Below are 17,397 nucleotides of genomic sequence, written 5' to 3'. Positions count from 1 at the left end.
AGAACAGTTATTCAGAAAACAAAACTATAATCAAAAAGCATGGTTTGTTTCTCTAAATTAAAATATCTTTTAGTATCAGGATATTAAAACTGTGAAGTTGTGTGAACGAATTTTGTTAGCTGTCAATTTAATAATAGTGGTAGTAATTATGATTTTTCTCAAAGCCAGATGTTTGGCTGGATTTGGCATTTTTAGCCACCTATCAAGTCCTTCCAAGGACCTGGGATAGGCAGATATTTATATTTGATATATTAGAGGTATCATTGCAGGATGTAAGCTGTTCCGAATAAAGCTGCCTTTTGCAATTGACTGATGGTGAATTTATCAATACCGATGGTGTTCAAGGAATGCTCCAGTTGTTTTGGGTTTGCACCCAAGGTGCCTATCATTAGTAGTACTACCTTTGCTTTCTTTTGCCCCCGTCATTTTATTTCTATTTGCAGATCTTTGTATTTTGTTATCTTCTCCAATTCTTTCTCGTCTATTCTGCTGTCTCTGGATACTGCCACGACAGTGCCACATCCACAATCCAACCTTTTTTGTCTTTCTTATCAAGAGTTGTAAAGTCTGGGATGTTGTGTGTCAGGTGCCTGTCTGAATTCTAAACTACAGCTTCTTGCTTGTAGACAAATGGTATTTCTTGCAGATCTTCAATGAACTATTGTTGCTACTTTGTCATGCCATTGTTTGTAGTCAGTGTGTGCAATCTTCTTGCAGCCGCTATCCAGGTGATCCGCTGTTTCTTCAGCTGCTTTGCAGAGGTGGCACTTCCTGTCTGCTACTGTTATTATTATTATAGTTCATCATATAGTCAGACAGATTTGGCATATTAAATACACTTACTGAGTCCTTCCCAACAGCAATAGACAGATATTATACTTGACTAGCCCAAAAATTCAGGGGATTATGATAGTTGTAGTCCAAAATAACTAACATGAAACTATCTGCTCGTACTTTCAAATAATTTCTTCTTACCCACTACTACTTTCATAATGGAATTAAGAGAAATATTTGTTAGCAGAATAATTATTGAAATTAAAACCTACCTAGGTACCTCTTCAATACAGGAACCTATGGTTAGAGTTGTAGGCTCAGATAGCTGCAGTCTAAATTTTAAATAATTATCCAGCGTATAAACTCTATGATATAAATTAACATGTATTTTATACCCAGGTGTTCTAATTTGTATAACCTCCCAGTCTGTTCTTATAACCAAAATTCACTTTTAAAGTATCCTGTTATGAAAATATTTTAAAGCCAGGATCCACCACAGAAAGAGTTGGATTGCATAGTATTGATGCAGAAGGCCCTTGCAAGAAGGACTCATGTAATCAGAATGCGTAAAACGAAGCAGACACGACAGTACACCGTAAATATTTAATGGGAGTTGATCCCGGAGACCCCTCTAAAGCAAGGTTTTAACCCCAAGTACATTGAAATAGGAAATTATTTGGAGGAAATTATTGCAGTGCATTGTGTGATCATTAACATGTCTCATTTTGCTGTTGTTTTGGGTGTTTTTTGTCCCAGAAAGAAGACACAGCTCCTCCAGCAAACCACCTCTGACACCTCCTTCCTCTTCAGTATTCTCCTTGTATTCATCTCTGTCTTCAAAAAATAAAGGTAGCAGCGGAGGAGGGAGCAATCGCTCATCCAGTGGTGGAGGGGCAGGTGCATCGTCCTCATCCAGTTCAAAATTATTGAAATCACCCAAAGACAAGCTGCCAATTGGTGGAAACAATAGACCAATGCATCTAATCCATAGCAAAGGTCTCCATGACAAAATGTGAGTTGTTTATTGATTTGTTACCTGCCTTTGTTCTGAAAATAGAAAAGTTTCAGCACTGAGACAAGTACTCTGTTTCTAACTCTGCCGTGTTCATTTTTAAACACAGTATTTTATTTTGGTCCTTGGTTATTTTCCAACCGTAAATTAGGATTTGGGAGAAATGCCATGAAAATTTCTTCTGTATGATCCTTCGTCTTTTTTTTTTTCCTGATCAGTAAATAACATTGTATAGCTAGCTGTACCACACGCATTAAGAATTAATAGGAACTATTAAACCAAGGCAGACACTGGATTTGCATGTCATTGTTAAATGAAGCAGTGGCTAACCCTAAAATCGAGGCAGACAGAATATAACTGCACGATTAATGCTGAGAAAGAAAGGAAAGGAAAAATCACATAGGAGGAAGAAGAAAGAGAGGGATTTGTTCCTCAAATAATAGGTCTGCACCATTGGTCTATGATCCAGAACATAGTGGCCAAAAATAAGAAAACAAAGATCAGGTAGAGCTGGATTGAGGGTGGAATTGTTGTTTATAAGGTTGAAAATGACATAATTAACCAGAGCTGCGCAGTGATCATGTCAGCTTGCTTTTTGACTCGGATCCAGTGCTCCAGAAATAACTTCTTGTCAGTTCGGAGACAGTCTGTCATGATACATTCCCACTTCCAGAAAGTGGAAAATGAAATGGCAGTCTTCCTGAAAGGCTTTTCCATGGTGATGAAAAAGGAAAGCCTCGTTCAGACACGTAGTGTGCCTTTCTGTCTTCTGTTCTGGGCCCAGCCAATACTGTACGGCAAGGTTTCTCTTTAAACACACTTTCTCAGACAGCCAATTACCCAGAATAGGAAGAAGAAGGGTATGGAAGGATATTACCTTGAATAATGTCAGATTGCTCTGACTTGCCCTGGGTTGCATAGAAAGATAAGCATTTAGAAATTGTGTTATTTATGTGTTCATTTTGAACAGAAGATAGCACAATCTTTGGAAGCGACTGGGCCCTGTCTTCTTTCTTAAAATCCCTCCATATCCCACATCCATGTTGCTTCTGCAGTGAAATCTTGTGTTTAAATGAGAAGGACAGTTAAATTGGGATGAACCTGAGCTGTACTGTATATTAAATCATGTCTAAATAAGGGAGGTTTTACTGTGTAACAATTACATATGGCTTTGCCTTATATTTTATCTTCACTAGCATGACTCCATCTGTCAAAATGGAAAAAATACATCCAAAGTTAGATGGTGCATTACTGAAGCCTGCTGTTGGTCCAACCTGTTCTACTACTGTGAGCTCCTCAATAAAGACTGGCCTTAATCCCTCAATACCAAAGCCACCCTTGCCTTCCCCTGGACAGATACTGAATGGTAAAAGTCTTCTCTCTGTGCCTCCATATACAGAAAAGAAACAAGACGAGAGTACAAATAATAGGAAATTTTTACACAAAAGACTGTCAGGTAATTCTTACAATGAACGTCAAATGTAGAATATTAAAATAAAAAAGACGTGTGCATTTTTATAATAAAGGTAAAAGTAAAATGTATGTTTCTGAAGTTATCCTGAACTCTAGAAATGGTGTAGAAAAGTTAATCATTACCATCTTTGAATAACCAGAATCCAGAGTGCCATGTGAAGTGATCTGCATGCGTGTGCTGTTCATCTCACCTTTTCTGATAGCTGCTCCTTCCCCATTTGGAATCCTTCTGATAGCTATTGACACACTTTTGAAAAGAAAAATCAGCCATATATATTCTTAAAGGATCCTGGCCAATAGCATAAAGCATGTATTTAATCATACTAACGATGCAAAAGGTAAAGCATTAACATTGGTAGTTAAGGTAAAAAGAAGCACCCATGGATTCTTTGAATTTTACAATATGAGCTTTGAGTTGATTTTATGTCTCAAGAGGCTGCTCTGTTGAAAATTTCAATAAATTTGTAACCTGTTCATGAATTCTGCAATGCTATTTAGTCTCCTATATAATAGGGGCAGTATATATATAATAGCAAATAGCACAACTGCACAGAAAAGCACTGTATTTTCAGATATTGTCCTACTGAATTCATATTCAGTATTTTTGGAATTATAATGATCAAGCTTCATCTTAACCAATAACATTTGGCATATGCACCAGTACAAAGGTATATTAACTCAAGCGTATTCTGTGCAGCACTTCAATCTTTAAAGATATTCTTATATGCTTAGCTGAAAATATTTTTGTGGCAACGGTAGTATTGTTGCAATATGATGCAACTTTTACAAATGCTAACTCAATTAATTGCTGTTTTTTGCTCTTTCTTTTCTAAGAAGAATGTCTTCTAATTGAGAGTCTTCATGCAAATTTTACCTTCTTAAATTCTGTTACAGACTTAATCAGGTTTTCTAAAACCAAAAAACTCCAATGTTATTATTGCTACATGGTAACATATATGAAAGTTGAAAGCAATTTGGGGTTTAATTATACAGTAGCACAAACTGATGTGGTCCAAATATAACACTTTCACCTTGCCTTTAATAGAGAGAGAATTTGATCCTGATATCTACTGCGGAGTCATTGACACAGAAACCAAGAAACCCTGTACCAGGTCGTTAACATGCAAGGTAAGATGCCTATATTGGACCTCCAAAGTAATTTAGCCTATTTGAACAATCAGCAAAAACAATCTGAGTGTCTTCGGTATAAGCTGACTGAGTATTTTTAAAAATGTAACATCCTTTTGAAAATACATTTGAATAATTCAGATGCTTCTATAAGATTGCTTAGCATATTGTAAAAAGTTAAGACCAGTGTCACAAGTTTTTGTTCCCGACATTCTGGTTTTTTTAAAACTGAAACCAAACATTTAGCAAAGAACAACAAAAAGAACCTATATGTGGCATGTATACAGAGAATTCTCTTTAAAAAATAAATTTGTAAAATAACATAAAACATAGAAAAAGAGTGTTTTCAGTAATACCAATTTTAAAATACATGTGATCATTGATCTGGAGTTCATTCATACTTCTCCCATCCATTGCTAAATCAGTACTTCATTCTTTATATTGATTTTTTTTACTTTTCTTAGTTTGAAATTATAAGTAGAACTAGGTCTTCCACATGCACTACCTCATAATTATGATGTATGCTAAAAGTAATTTGTAAATCACAACACCCATTAATTATATGGACAACTGTTCAATTTAAATAGTATAGAACAGTGTTTCTCAACCTTGGCAAATTTAAGCTGGATGGACTTCAACTCCCAGAATTCCCTAGACAGTCACAAATAATGTCTGTTTCTTGGACAGAATTAATTATGTTTAGCACATACCATTAGAGAGCCAGTTTGAGGTAGTGGTTAAAGCAGCGGGCTAGAAACCTGGAGACTTCTAGTCACGCCTTAGGCACAAAGCCAGCTGGGTGACCTTCGGCCAGTCCCCCACTCTCTCATTGGGAAGGAAGCCATGCCAAACCATTTCTGATAAGTGAAAAAACTGCAGGGATTTGTCCAGGCAGTTGCCAGGCATTAACACTGACTCAAAGGCACAAAAAAGAAAAAAAAATGCATACCATTACAATATTTCTGCTTGTTCAGGTTCTAAATTTAGAAACTGTGTAGTCACTGCAGATATATGGGGACATGAGCAGATGTCAGCTCTTTGAACATTCTTATACTGTATATAACTGCCACATGTAATGAATTTGATTTATCATGAAATAAGAAACACAGTACGATTATAGTTTATTAATTTAATTCTATTTTAAATGCTATATTTTCATAAGAAAGTCAGACAAGGCAGACTTAGATCTATTACACTAAGCCAGAGGTCTACTATATATAATAGATATTTCTTATCTTTTTCTTCCATGACTTTTTTCCCTTTAGTACTCACCCCAAACTCAAGGTTGATCTAGAACCTTGTAATTTGTAAAATTTATATGCTGTATTTGTAAAAATTACATGCTGTATAAAGATACATGCTTGGTCCTGAATAGTACTAAGTAAAATAGCTAGGTTGTTTGCTTAGTCAGAGCTAATGTGAAGTAATGATTAAGGCATTGGACTACAACAGGAAGACCCAAATTCAAGTCCACTCTCAGTTTTAAAAATACACTGACTTTGGGCCAAACATTATCTTACCACATTGCTACAGTGGCGACAAATGAAAGACATTCGTTAAGATTCCCTGATGTGCCATGGGCTTTATTTTCCTAAAATAAAGAATCCATCCATTTGAGAGAGCCAGTTTGACCTAGTGGTTAAGGCACCAACTAGAAACCGGGAGACCATGAATTCTAGTCCTGCCCTAGCTATAAAAGTTGGCTGGGGCACTTTAAGGCAGTCACTCTGTCTCAGCCCAATTCACCTCACAGGGTTGCAGAAAAAGGAGGAGGAAGATGTGTTGGATATGTGGGATTCAAATAAATAAATTGTGGGCCTTTGTTCTTTATTAGTGGCTTGCTGAAGAGTCTAATCCTTTTTGTGCACTCAGTCTCTCATGCCTGTGCCTAATTTCTACAATCCTTTTACAGCCTGAACTAATTTAATATTTTGTACTTTCTAGACACATTCCCTAACTCAGCGAAGAGCTGTGCAGGGTCGGAGGAAACGATTTGATTTATTACTAGCTGAGCACAAAAGCAAAACCAGGGAAAAAGAATTACTCCGCCATTTGGATCATCATCAGCAGATGCCCCTTCTCAGGGAACCACATCCCTCACCTTCAAGGACTTCCCAGGAGCTGCACCAAAATTCTCATGGAGTTATTCCTACAGAATCAAAGCCTTTAGTACCTAATAAACCCAAACCTCACACCCCCAGTCTTCCAAGGTAAGTGTCCTGAACAGGTTGGGGATGAGTGTCTTGTGACCTCCACCCCCAAAATACCATCCCAATTGTGTGCTGATGGTACCTTGTGAGGATGGGTGTCTGTTCCTGAACAAATTCAAGAAATTAGTGATGTGCTGAATTATTTCCATCCAAATTGTTTGCCACTTTTATCATCAGTTCTCTTCAGTCGGTGACACTACTACATGCTTTTGTGTGGCACTTGCCCAAACACTTGGTCTTACCTCCACTTCTAAAATTGGCACAATAATAAATTAACAAAGATAAAATGATAAAATGTTTTCAAGATAATGATACAGGCCAATCAACTGTAAGCAAGTGCTGCATACCTATCCCATCTAGAGCTTCCAAAAGAAAGATGAATAAAATATAGTGAGGGATGTAAAAACAAAAATATTTATCTGATCTTCCTGGTTCTTTCTTTTTGCTGTGTCTGTAATAGTTGATCCTTTTAATTTTCCTATGATACACAGAAGTAATTTCACAGTTGGCTTGAATATGCTTGTAAGATGGGAGGGTGGAAATAGACTCCCATTACTTTTACATTATAAACAATTGGCTCTGTGTAAAAATAAATTACTGGAAAAACTATTGAGCCACAATAACTATCCCTGACCTTTATTGTTCAGGGGAAGTTGTTATTCTGCCATGATTTTTCATCACTGCTGTTTTATTCTTACTATGCTATTAGTAATTAGTCTTAAAGTGACTGTAATAGCCAACCAACACTGTCACATTAAGTTCATGATTGTGACCATAGTCTAGGAGTCCTAGAATTGTAGAGTTTGGAAAGACCCACAAGGATCATCTAATCCAACCCTTTGGATAATTAATTAAAGCATCCATGAGAGATAGCTCTTATCCTGCCTAAAAACCCCAAAGATGAATGGAACAACCCATAGGTAGACTGCTTCATTGTTGCTCAGATCTTACCATTAGATCTATCAAATCTACATTGCCTTAAAGTCAGTTCTTTTAAACTCCTGACAACTGCCTCGACAAGTCCCTGCAGCTTTCTTGGCATGATTTTAGAAACGGTTTGTCATTGTTGCTTTGTAGAGTTGAGAAAGAGTGATTGGTCTAAGATCATTCGGCTGATTTTATTCCTAAAACAGGACTAGAACTTACAGTTTCTCAATTTCTAGCCTGGTGCCTTACACCAAACTGATTCTCAGTAGGCAATTTTCCAAAGCACCAGAAGACAAGATAACAAAGAATGAATGGAAACTAATCAAGGAGAGAAGCAACCTAGAACTAAGGAGAAATTTTTTAACAGTGAGAACAATTAACCAGTGGACAGCTTGCTTTCAGAAGTTTTGGATGTTCCATCACTGGAGGCTTTTAAGACAAATCTGGACAGCCACTTGTCTGGAATGGTATAGGACATCCTGCTATCAGGGGGTTGGACTAGAAGACCTCCAGAATCTCTTTCAACTCTGTTATTCTGTTAATGCCTTCATCTCTTTTTTCCTCTTGATATTTACATTGGATTAGTGTAGCATTTCATTGGGCCTTTAAATTTCATTTTGTATTCATAAAACCTCAGTATGACAATTATTTTATGTATAGGTTTACAAAGGAGATAAAATGTTATGATGGAATCTATGGCACCTATTACTGATGTTGTACAAGCTTGCAAATCATTTTCTAATATTACCTTTATTCAACAATTCCTCTTCTCTGAAGGCCTCCAGGCTGTCCTGGCCAGCACAGTGGGAATGCCCCTAGTGAATCTCCATCACTCCATGAATCTCCACATGCTCCCTTGCCTGCAGCTGAGCCAACATCTCGGTTATCCAGTGATGAGGGAGAATGTGATGAAAAAGAAGAGCCTGTTGAAAAACTGGATTGTCTTTACTCGGATCATCATCCTCAAGCAGCTGCTGTATGTTTCAGTCAATACTTTCCTGTGTTATATTTAAAAGCTGTATATTAGCAGCTGCTTTAGTTGCCTTGTTAGAGAAGATGGAAATGCATGTAAGGGTTTGCTGCAGATGACGGATACTGGAGTTGGTCATGATTGGTGTAATACACATTAGATTATTCTGGGGTTTAATATATTATGATGGCAGAATAGAAGAAACTCTTCACTGGACATCTAGTATTCTAAAACAGTATTTCTCAATCTTGGCCACTTGAAGACGTATGGACTTCAACTCTCAGAATTCCTCAGCCAGCAGTGCTGTCTGGACAATTGATTAAAATTCTGGGAGTTGAAGTCCACATATCTTCAAGTGACCAAGGTTGAGAAAGAAGATTTACATATGAAATTCTATGAAGTGTGAGTTGTAGTGGCATATCTCTAAGATCCTTTAGGACGTTTATTCTAAGTTACTTGCAGATATTAAGTTTCATTTTGACTTGATTTTATTTGTTAAAGCGTTTGTTGGTTAAATACATCTTGCAGTTACTAAAATTAAAATCATATTCTTGTTCTCCTTGCCTTCCCAGTTTTGCACATTTGGTAGTCGACAAATCGGAAGAGGTTACTACGTGTTTGATAAGCGGTGGAACCATATCCGATGTGCACTTAATGTCATGGTGGACAAACATCTTAATTCACAGATGTGGAAGTGAGTTGACACTGAGGAGTCTCTAATTTATTTCACTGTTAATGTTTTTTATTTGCATGTAAAAACCAAAGATGTAAAAAAAGTTTTCTCAGCCTTATTAGCAATTTCTAAATAAGTAGAAATTAATTTTCTGGAACTGGGATGAATATTATGATAATTTCTAAGAACAACAGATGTTAAATGTATAGAATGTTGGATGGGCAATAGCAAGAAATTTCCTTTAAAATATTGCTACAAACTTTGATCTTTTCTTGGAAATGAAACTGGTTTTTGAGGGCAGAGAGGAAAGAGTATGGAGACAAAACAATTGAGTCCTATTTGATTAAAATTTTGTTTAGATATTTACGGTTTCGTTGCAGCATAAAAGTTATCTTATTCATCTTTACAGGTACTGGATAGCAGGAAGCATACTATAGTATTTGTCAGATGGCGAAGCTAACATGTAGCCTTCTAATAAATTCTACAGTCCAAGGGCCTAGAATTACTTCTTTCCCTTCTCTTTTGATTCATACATTTATAGCAGCTCTTTGCCAGAGTCCACCAGGCTTAAATAAGAAAAAATTGAGCCTTCCTTCCTGAATTCAAAATTTAGTGCTTGGTTTTTTAAAGCAAGCATCTATCCTAAGAAGAACAAACCATAATGAATTTAGGTTTAAAGTGTTTTTCCAGAGTTCTATTTTACACCCACATGTGTCTGCAGAAGGAAGTTGGCTTATGCAAGTGTCTTCGCTTTATCTTCTGAGTCATGTTCAGTTGACCTTTGAAAACAGGCAAAATAATATGGTCTTTGAAGCATATCCTTTGATTTTTTCTGCTTTCCAGGAAGATTCCTCCCGCGACAAGCAACTCAGCATCCATCCGTGCTCCCCACCGGACAAGTGCCATGCCCGCGTCACAGTACGGTGTCAGCACGACCAGTTCCACGTTACCCACAACCGCTGTGTCCCCTCCAGTGCTTGTGTCTCCCTCTTGTTTATCTCTTAGTGGCAAATCAGTACCATCCCATGGGACTACGCTCAATGCCAACCCTGCTAGTTTTGGTGCCGCAGAACCTGCCTGCAGTATGCAATCGAGACAAGGGTCTACATCCCTTTCAACACCTCCAGTGCTTTCCTCAATACCTTCACCTCTGTCCAGCAAACCTCAGAAATTTAAATCCAGCAAGTCTTTTAAGCCTAAGGAAATTTCTGCTAGCAGCGCCAACTGTAACAGTAACAGTAGCAGTAGCAACAGCGGTAGCGGCAGCTCAGGAAAGAAGCGTAAGAACAGTTCCGCGCTGCCGGCAGCTTCTTCTCATTCCACAGAGTCCTTTAGGAAAAACTGTGTCGTGAACTCTGGAAACTCGGGGGCTTCTTTTCACTCTCCTGTGATGTCTTCATCCCACAGTGTTGGCCTCAACTGTATGACTAGTAAAGCGAACTCGCTTAGCCTCAAGCATGACCAATCAGGGAGGGGGCCTCCCATGGGGAGCCCCGCAGAATCGATAAAACGAATGAGTGTGATGGTGAACAGTGGCGATTCTACCCTGTCGCTGGGACCGTTCATTCACCAGTCCAGCGAACTGACTGTAAACTCACACGGCGGGTTTTCACACTCACATCCTTCCCTCGATAAACTCATAGGAAAAAAAAGAAAGGGCGGGCCTGGTTCAAGTAGCCTAAGCAGCAGCAGCAGCAGCAGCAGCAGCAAAGCAAGCAAGATTGCCAAATTGCCACCGGTGAACAACATTCACACAAAACACACCGGTGCAATCCCAGGGACACAAGGATTGATGAACAATTCTATTCTTCATCAGGTATGAAATCTTAACTTGGGTCAGACTTACAACAGGCAGATGCATCGTGGTGCCATTCTAAAACTTTGCTTATATTTGGAAACAGAAAGTGTAACTTGCAGGGGGTTGGACTAGATGACCTCCAAGGTCCCTTCCAACTCTGTTAAAGACTTGTTATAAAATTACATTTTAGATATCTTGGCTGTATTCTTTATCTTTGTTTGTTTTTTTATTAAAAAAAATCAACGTATATTTCACAGTAACTTAACTTGGATGTAATGCATTCCATACTTTCAGAGTTGTTGAATCTTCCAAGTGCAGCATAAATGTCTTGAGAAGAGAAAGGACATAATTTGCTAGTGCCCCTTTTTTATGTTTGGCTTTTCTTTCACCAGCTAGAGAAGGGGAAAGATTCATGTGGATTTGTGGATTTTTCCTTCTCTTGGCCATCAGTAGATTCTATATCTGAGAAACTGCTGAAAAAAGTGAAGAAAATCACTGTGATAACTATTATTTTATTAATTACATGAATTAATCCCATGAACATTATAACTCCATAGATAGTAATTTCTGAAACCGGTACCAATACTGCAACCAGAATGACTATGGCCTGGTAAAGAGGGGGAAAAAACTTGTGTTGCTATGAGAAAGGACTAGCAAATCATAATAAATTAGGGGAAGGAAACCATATTGCTAAAGGAATATATTGAATTATGTTTTTAAAAAGTCATGCTGTTGATCAGTAAACTTACTAATGTTTTACAAATCTTTCTGTTATTTTTGACCCTTTTGATAGATGGTTGTATTATCTTTGGGCTTACGAGAAAGGATCAAGTAAATGCTTACTGGACTTAATGAACAATAGCTGTACTTACCTGTAACGAATTGTCCTATATAAAAGCATTTCATGTTGATCAACGGAAATAAGCAAAAGAAACCTTGTTCTTCCCCATTTTTGACTGTTACCTTCATTCCTAGATTCTCCCAAAGCATGATCCTTGTATCCCAAATTGTGTAACTAGGTATGATTTGAGTGATTATATTTATATTTTGTTTTTCTTTCTCTCCATCTCCCATTTGTGTAAAAGCCAAAGGCACGTCCCTAGCAGTTGACAGTACCATGACAGAACTGGATTATTTTCACTACAAGCAGAAAAAAAAATATCTCCATCTGGAAATTCTGGACTCCCTGATGCCTTTTGAGTTCTCCCAGCTTCCCACAGTTCTCAGGTGTGGAAATCTACTAGTCTGTCACTCAATCAAGGAGAATCCCTGAAGCCATGTCTGTAGCAACAGAGATTGGAAATGGACACTGGATTGCCGTTCAGCCACAGGATTATTCCTATCAGTGTTACCAGTGGTCTGGACTGCTTGCTACACATCCCTGTGAAGGTTTTATTTACAGGAGTACATCATTTTTGCCACTAATTCAAACAAGATTGGTTGGGCAAAGCAGTGTTTGGGAAAGAATATTTACTATGGACTTGTGTTTTCTTTTCTTTACCGATAGTGTCATAAGCCTAATTAACCGCTCTTTTGGCACTGTCCTAGTGAAAACCCTTCCAGAAGGGGGCACAAATGTGTTAGGCACAATAAAACAGACAGAAAAGCCCTCCAGAAGGGAATATGGCTTTAGTGTTTTATAGCAATGTTCCTTGATTGGAATACAAATAAATAAATAAAAAATAGCACAATTTAGAAATGAAAGTCTACATTTTGCCCAGCCTTTTATAAGTAATTTGGGATAAGAAGCTGACAGGAGTTCTTAAAACAAAACACAAGTTTGGGGTCATCACTCAAAAATTAAAAAGCATATTTAAATTGTGAAACCACATGGTACAGAACAATTTTTAATGGGAGTTGTCCACCAAGCGTAACTGCCTCATCTCCTTCATTCCTTCCAGTGGAGGTTGTATAGGGCTCCTATATGAGATCCACTGAAATGAATGAAGGTTGCGCAATGGCATTCTTTGGAGGAGGATGGTACCTGCTTGATTCTGAAATAAAATTGCTTTGATTCTAATACACAGACCGATGCAAAACTCTTGAATCCAAAATGGTGAATGACCTCTAAAACTTATTCCCAAAGAATATATTCTTGACCTATACTGTATGCCATACGCCTTTGTTGTTTTGGGGAGATGTGGGTGGGGAAGGATGAAAAATGAAACCAAAAAGAAAAAAAAATCCTTAAAAAAAAACTAAATTGCAATCATCTGTAACACTAAATTTTCTGTGCTATTTTTCTTGAAAGATTTTTCCAGCAAGTTGATAACTTTGTTCACACAACCAAATCACCTTTTTCTGAAGTCCACCTTCAGATTTTTTCTGATGACTGCATTAAGTGCCAGTTCAGGTTCTGAGCTCAGTATTAAATTTACCCCTTGCATTACCAGTTTATAACGGGGGAGAGGGGAAATGAGTCATTCAGTTCCCACTGATACCTTTTTCTTTTAAGCAAAGGGGGGGGGGAATTGGAAGGGCTTTAACACTACTATGTGATCTGGTTGATTGTAAGAGTAGTGAACCTTGAAAAACAACCTAGAATTTTACGCATTTTGTTTGAAAGGGAGAGGAAACGATCAATCCAAACCATAGGACATAATCCATGGGGAATTTTCCTTCTGCAATTCTATAAAAAATGCACTTCCTGTCCTTTTGTAATAGGGTGTGTTTTGGAGTATAGATTCAGACTGTCATTTCCTCCCCAGTGTGTGTTTTACTTTTGCAATCACATTCAACAAGGCCAGATTTTTTAGCATGTTGCATTTTCACAGCTTTTTGGAGATGCACCTGCAAATCTGTTGGACTTGTGGACTCAACACCCAACCTTCCAGGCAGCTCAATTCCATCTCATGCCTGTCACTTGAGAACCACATAGTCAAAAAAGTTAACACTTACTGAGGGAGGAAACAGATCATCTGAATCTACCTGCAACAGGGCTTGTGAAGATGTCCTCAATGAAATACGCCTGTAGACTGCCTTAAATGGGCACCAGATTTTGCTGAGATTAGACAATCTGAGCCTATCTAATTCACACAGCCCAGCCTCTCTCTCCCTACTACGGTGGTGCATTGCACATCAGGGATTCTAAAGCCACCACGAGCAGTAGATGCTTGGGGTCTTTTTTGTTGTTGTTGTTATTGTCCTTGGTTGATTTTTACCTGTTGAGATTTTCAAATCAACATGAAATTTGCTAGTGAATTATTTAAAAACACAGTGAAGAAACAAGACTCTATGCAGACAACTCTAAAGCCTTGAATTCACAAAAAGATCATGTTGGGGTGGGGTTTTTTTTTAAGTAAAGGAATAATATTATGGACACTGATGATTATGCAAATATTAAAAGTGACTGCATTCTGGAGAAGGGAATTTTAAACAACCCTTTGGTAGATAGAAAATATTGTAAAAATGTGAAGACCTCTTAATTGGCTTATTTGGAAAGTGGGAAGGAACAACCAAAGTAATGTATCTGCCTGGCAGAGAAAGTAGACATAGGTTCCATCCCACATGTTAGGTATTTTCAATCACAAGTGCAATTTGGTTTTTACCTTTGAAGGCTGACCTTTTCCATGAGTTAAATCTTAGTGGCTTTAAGTACTTGGAAATATACTTCTTTTATAAATATTCTGTTACTCTGAGCATATCAAAGCAAGTCCCAAACTCCTTAAAAATGCAGATCTCTGTGGAAAGTTCAACAGTGTTTAATTTAAATAGGTTGCACAGCTATGGACCCAATTCCCACTGCGAATGCCTGGGCTGCAAGCTATGTTGAAAGCACTGGGAACTTCACACAAACACAGCCATGTTGTTGCACAGAGCTCGCCCAGTGCATTCGGTAGGGCTTAAATGCATAAAAGGCATTCTAAGGTGGAATTACGTCTTGCATATGGCTCTTAAGGCATATAGTTTTATAATTTGCTATGAATAGAAACGGAAGATGTTAATTTATGCCTGCCCTCAAAGTGTAGACTTGCTTAACTATTAGGCAAACAATATTCCATTTTTGGGAGCTTAGTAATGAATGGAGTAATTGTTTTTGAATCTTTTATTGTCTGACAACATTCTCATTGTAAATAATTAAGGAACTTTCAAATTTAATTTATCTTGCAAAATTTGCAGTGACTGGGTTGTTAGAATGATTTTAATTTAAGAGATACGATTTTTATAGACTTTCCTGCTTCTCATTATGACTCCTGCAGTTTTCTTAACCTAAAAAAATAATAATAAAAAATGTTGCAATGGTGAACAAAGAAATATACAAAAAAAAATAATGAAACCCATAATTTTGTACCTTTATTTTGGAATTTCTTGTTCTATTATAAATATTGAAGTATCCCTATTTCAGAAGACATATTTTGTTAATTGATTGTACATATTTAAATATGTATTTTTGCACAGGTTGTTTTTTTTCTTATATCCAGTTTTGGTACAATTGAAAATCATCTAGTATTTATTAATTAAAAAAGGAAAAAAAGCAAATACCCTTTTTTTTATAATTTGAAGTGGTTCACTGCCAAGCCAATAGCTAACATGCCTACTTTGCAGTTTTTAAGGGATGCCTCTGTCTGGAGAGGGGGGAGGGGGGCATTCTGTCTCTCCTCTTGGGAGTTGCTCCATACAAGTGAAAGTCCTGTGCCCCTCACCCCCAGCTTCTCCGATTCTTAGCAGCGAGGCGAGGTCACATCAGGTGGCATGTTGTTGACCTACTCTGGTATATACAGCATAGCTTAACAATTGCCTGATTTCCAGAAGACTACATTCAATTGTGACACACTGCTTTTTTTTTTTGTTTCATTTTAGCATTTGTGTGTATGTGTATGTGCACACCTCTGTGCCCGCATACGTGCACACAGGTGTGAGTCTTTATATGGTTTAAAAACTAATGGAAAAACTGAAAGTGCCTGATTTATATATCTAGATTTTAAGCTTGGACTGTTCTTTAGACAGCTTCTCCTTTAAAGACTTGAATGTTCTGTTAAAAAAATAAAATAAAATAAAGTCGAGCTTGCTTTTCCCACCTCCATGTGACTTTTCCATTAATGAGGGAGAGAGGATGCAGTGGAATGAGAATAAAACTTGCAAATGATCCAACCGAAATACAGTCCTCAGTTCTGTAAACAATGCCAAGGGGTTCTTCTGCACATAGGTAGGTTTTCAACGTATTTCTGTTGTAATCAGATAGAACTTTTTTTTAAGGATACAGATTGTTGACATTTTGTATTACTGAAAAAAAGTTACCTCTCAAAGCAATTTTACAAGCTACCTACACAAGCCACTACCACTGTCCTACACACAATCCTCACCGAAATGAATTGGAGAGTTTGGCAGCGGTTCAAATCCCAGTTCATTTCAGTGAAGACTTCTTGCCCCCACCCCACCCCGCCCCTGCCCCCCAGTGAGCTTGTGCTCAATTGTGTGATTTTTTTTCCCAACCATTTTCTGGTAAGTCGTCTTCCGGCAAGAGTTATTATTGCCAAGTATCCTTTTTTTTTGTCTCTGTCTTTTGGGGATTGGTAATTGTAAAGTGAAGGGGATTGGACTTGAAGATTGTTCTGCTTTCCTTCAGCAGAAAACCTATGTTAAATGCTTTGTGCAAAATACTCTACTTTTTATGAAAGGTGTTTATTATTATTATTTTTTAATGAGCACTACATGTCAATGAGAATGTAGGCCATGGAAGCTTCTTGCTTTGGAGTTGAGCCTAGCTCCATAGAGAGGGTGGGGGAAAAGCAATCTCCTGTGTAAAATGTGTGGATAGTTTGATAATTTGTATACATATTCAAGAGCATCTGCTCGGAGCTGAACTTTTTGTGTTGGCTGCTGTATAGTACATGAACAAATGTCATGGGGTAGAAAAAATTACTTTGGATATTTAAAAGAAGAAAATATATAGTCTATTTGTTTTGTAACAGGTTTCTGTAAATAAAATAATTTATACTATTTATAAAAAAAAGTTGTGCTTTTGCTTCATAACCAGAAAAGTAAGCTTGCAGAATAAACAAAATGTGACTTAAACCAAGATAATAAAAAAAAAAATTAGGTTGTCTTTATGAGATGCACAATGTTTCTGTTTCATAATGAAATCAACAAAACCTGGACTGAGCTAAGAGACGTGTAATTATTTCTGTGAAGAATCCCAACCGTATTTCTAATCAGGTAGATGTGGGCATCTCTAGAAACTTACATGGAAACAGGGTTTAAACTTTTGTAAGGTCTTATACAGCTGTCTGCATCTTCCTACCTCTACCTGTAAATCAAGTAGATGCAAAACAGAATTAATACCTCCTTGACACCTGTAACAGATTTATCAATATGAAGTAAGCAACATGATACCAGGCTGAGTTGTTTCTTGTCTGCTCTAAACATCAGGACACATCAAGTCACCTGTACTGTATCTAATTGCTAATTTGAGGCTGTTTGGAGAGCAGTAGA

General features: G+C 37.5%; 1 protein-coding gene across 2 annotated transcripts in view; it reads left to right on the top strand.

The window, feature by feature from the left end:
* The window catches only part of ATXN7 (ataxin 7), a 115,251-nt gene extending 102,595 nt beyond the window's left edge, over positions 1–12,656 (top strand). For both annotated transcript variants that reach the window (XM_034440650.3, XM_087887996.1), the window contains 8 exons: positions 1,531–1,786; positions 2,983–3,242; positions 4,305–4,387; positions 6,332–6,597; positions 8,302–8,500; positions 9,067–9,188; positions 10,011–10,983; positions 12,051–12,656. In XM_034440650.3, the coding sequence (XP_034296541.1) occupies positions 1,531–1,786; positions 2,983–3,242; positions 4,305–4,387; positions 6,332–6,597; positions 8,302–8,500; positions 9,067–9,188; positions 10,011–10,983; positions 12,051–12,068 (2,177 nt within the window). In that variant the 3' untranslated portion in view covers positions 12,069–12,656. The remainder of the gene's footprint in view (positions 1–1,530; positions 1,787–2,982; positions 3,243–4,304; positions 4,388–6,331; positions 6,598–8,301; positions 8,501–9,066; positions 9,189–10,010; positions 10,984–12,050) is intronic.
* Positions 12,657–17,397: the final 4,741 nt, after the last annotated feature.

The sequence above is a fragment of the Pantherophis guttatus genome, chromosome 2 (genome assembly GCF_059756535.1).
Source record: "Pantherophis guttatus breed Tessera chromosome 2, ASM5975653v1, whole genome shotgun sequence".
Classification (NCBI taxonomy): Eukaryota; Metazoa; Chordata; class Lepidosauria; order Squamata; family Colubridae; genus Pantherophis; species Pantherophis guttatus.
This window is presented reverse-complemented; position numbering and strand designations above follow the sequence as displayed.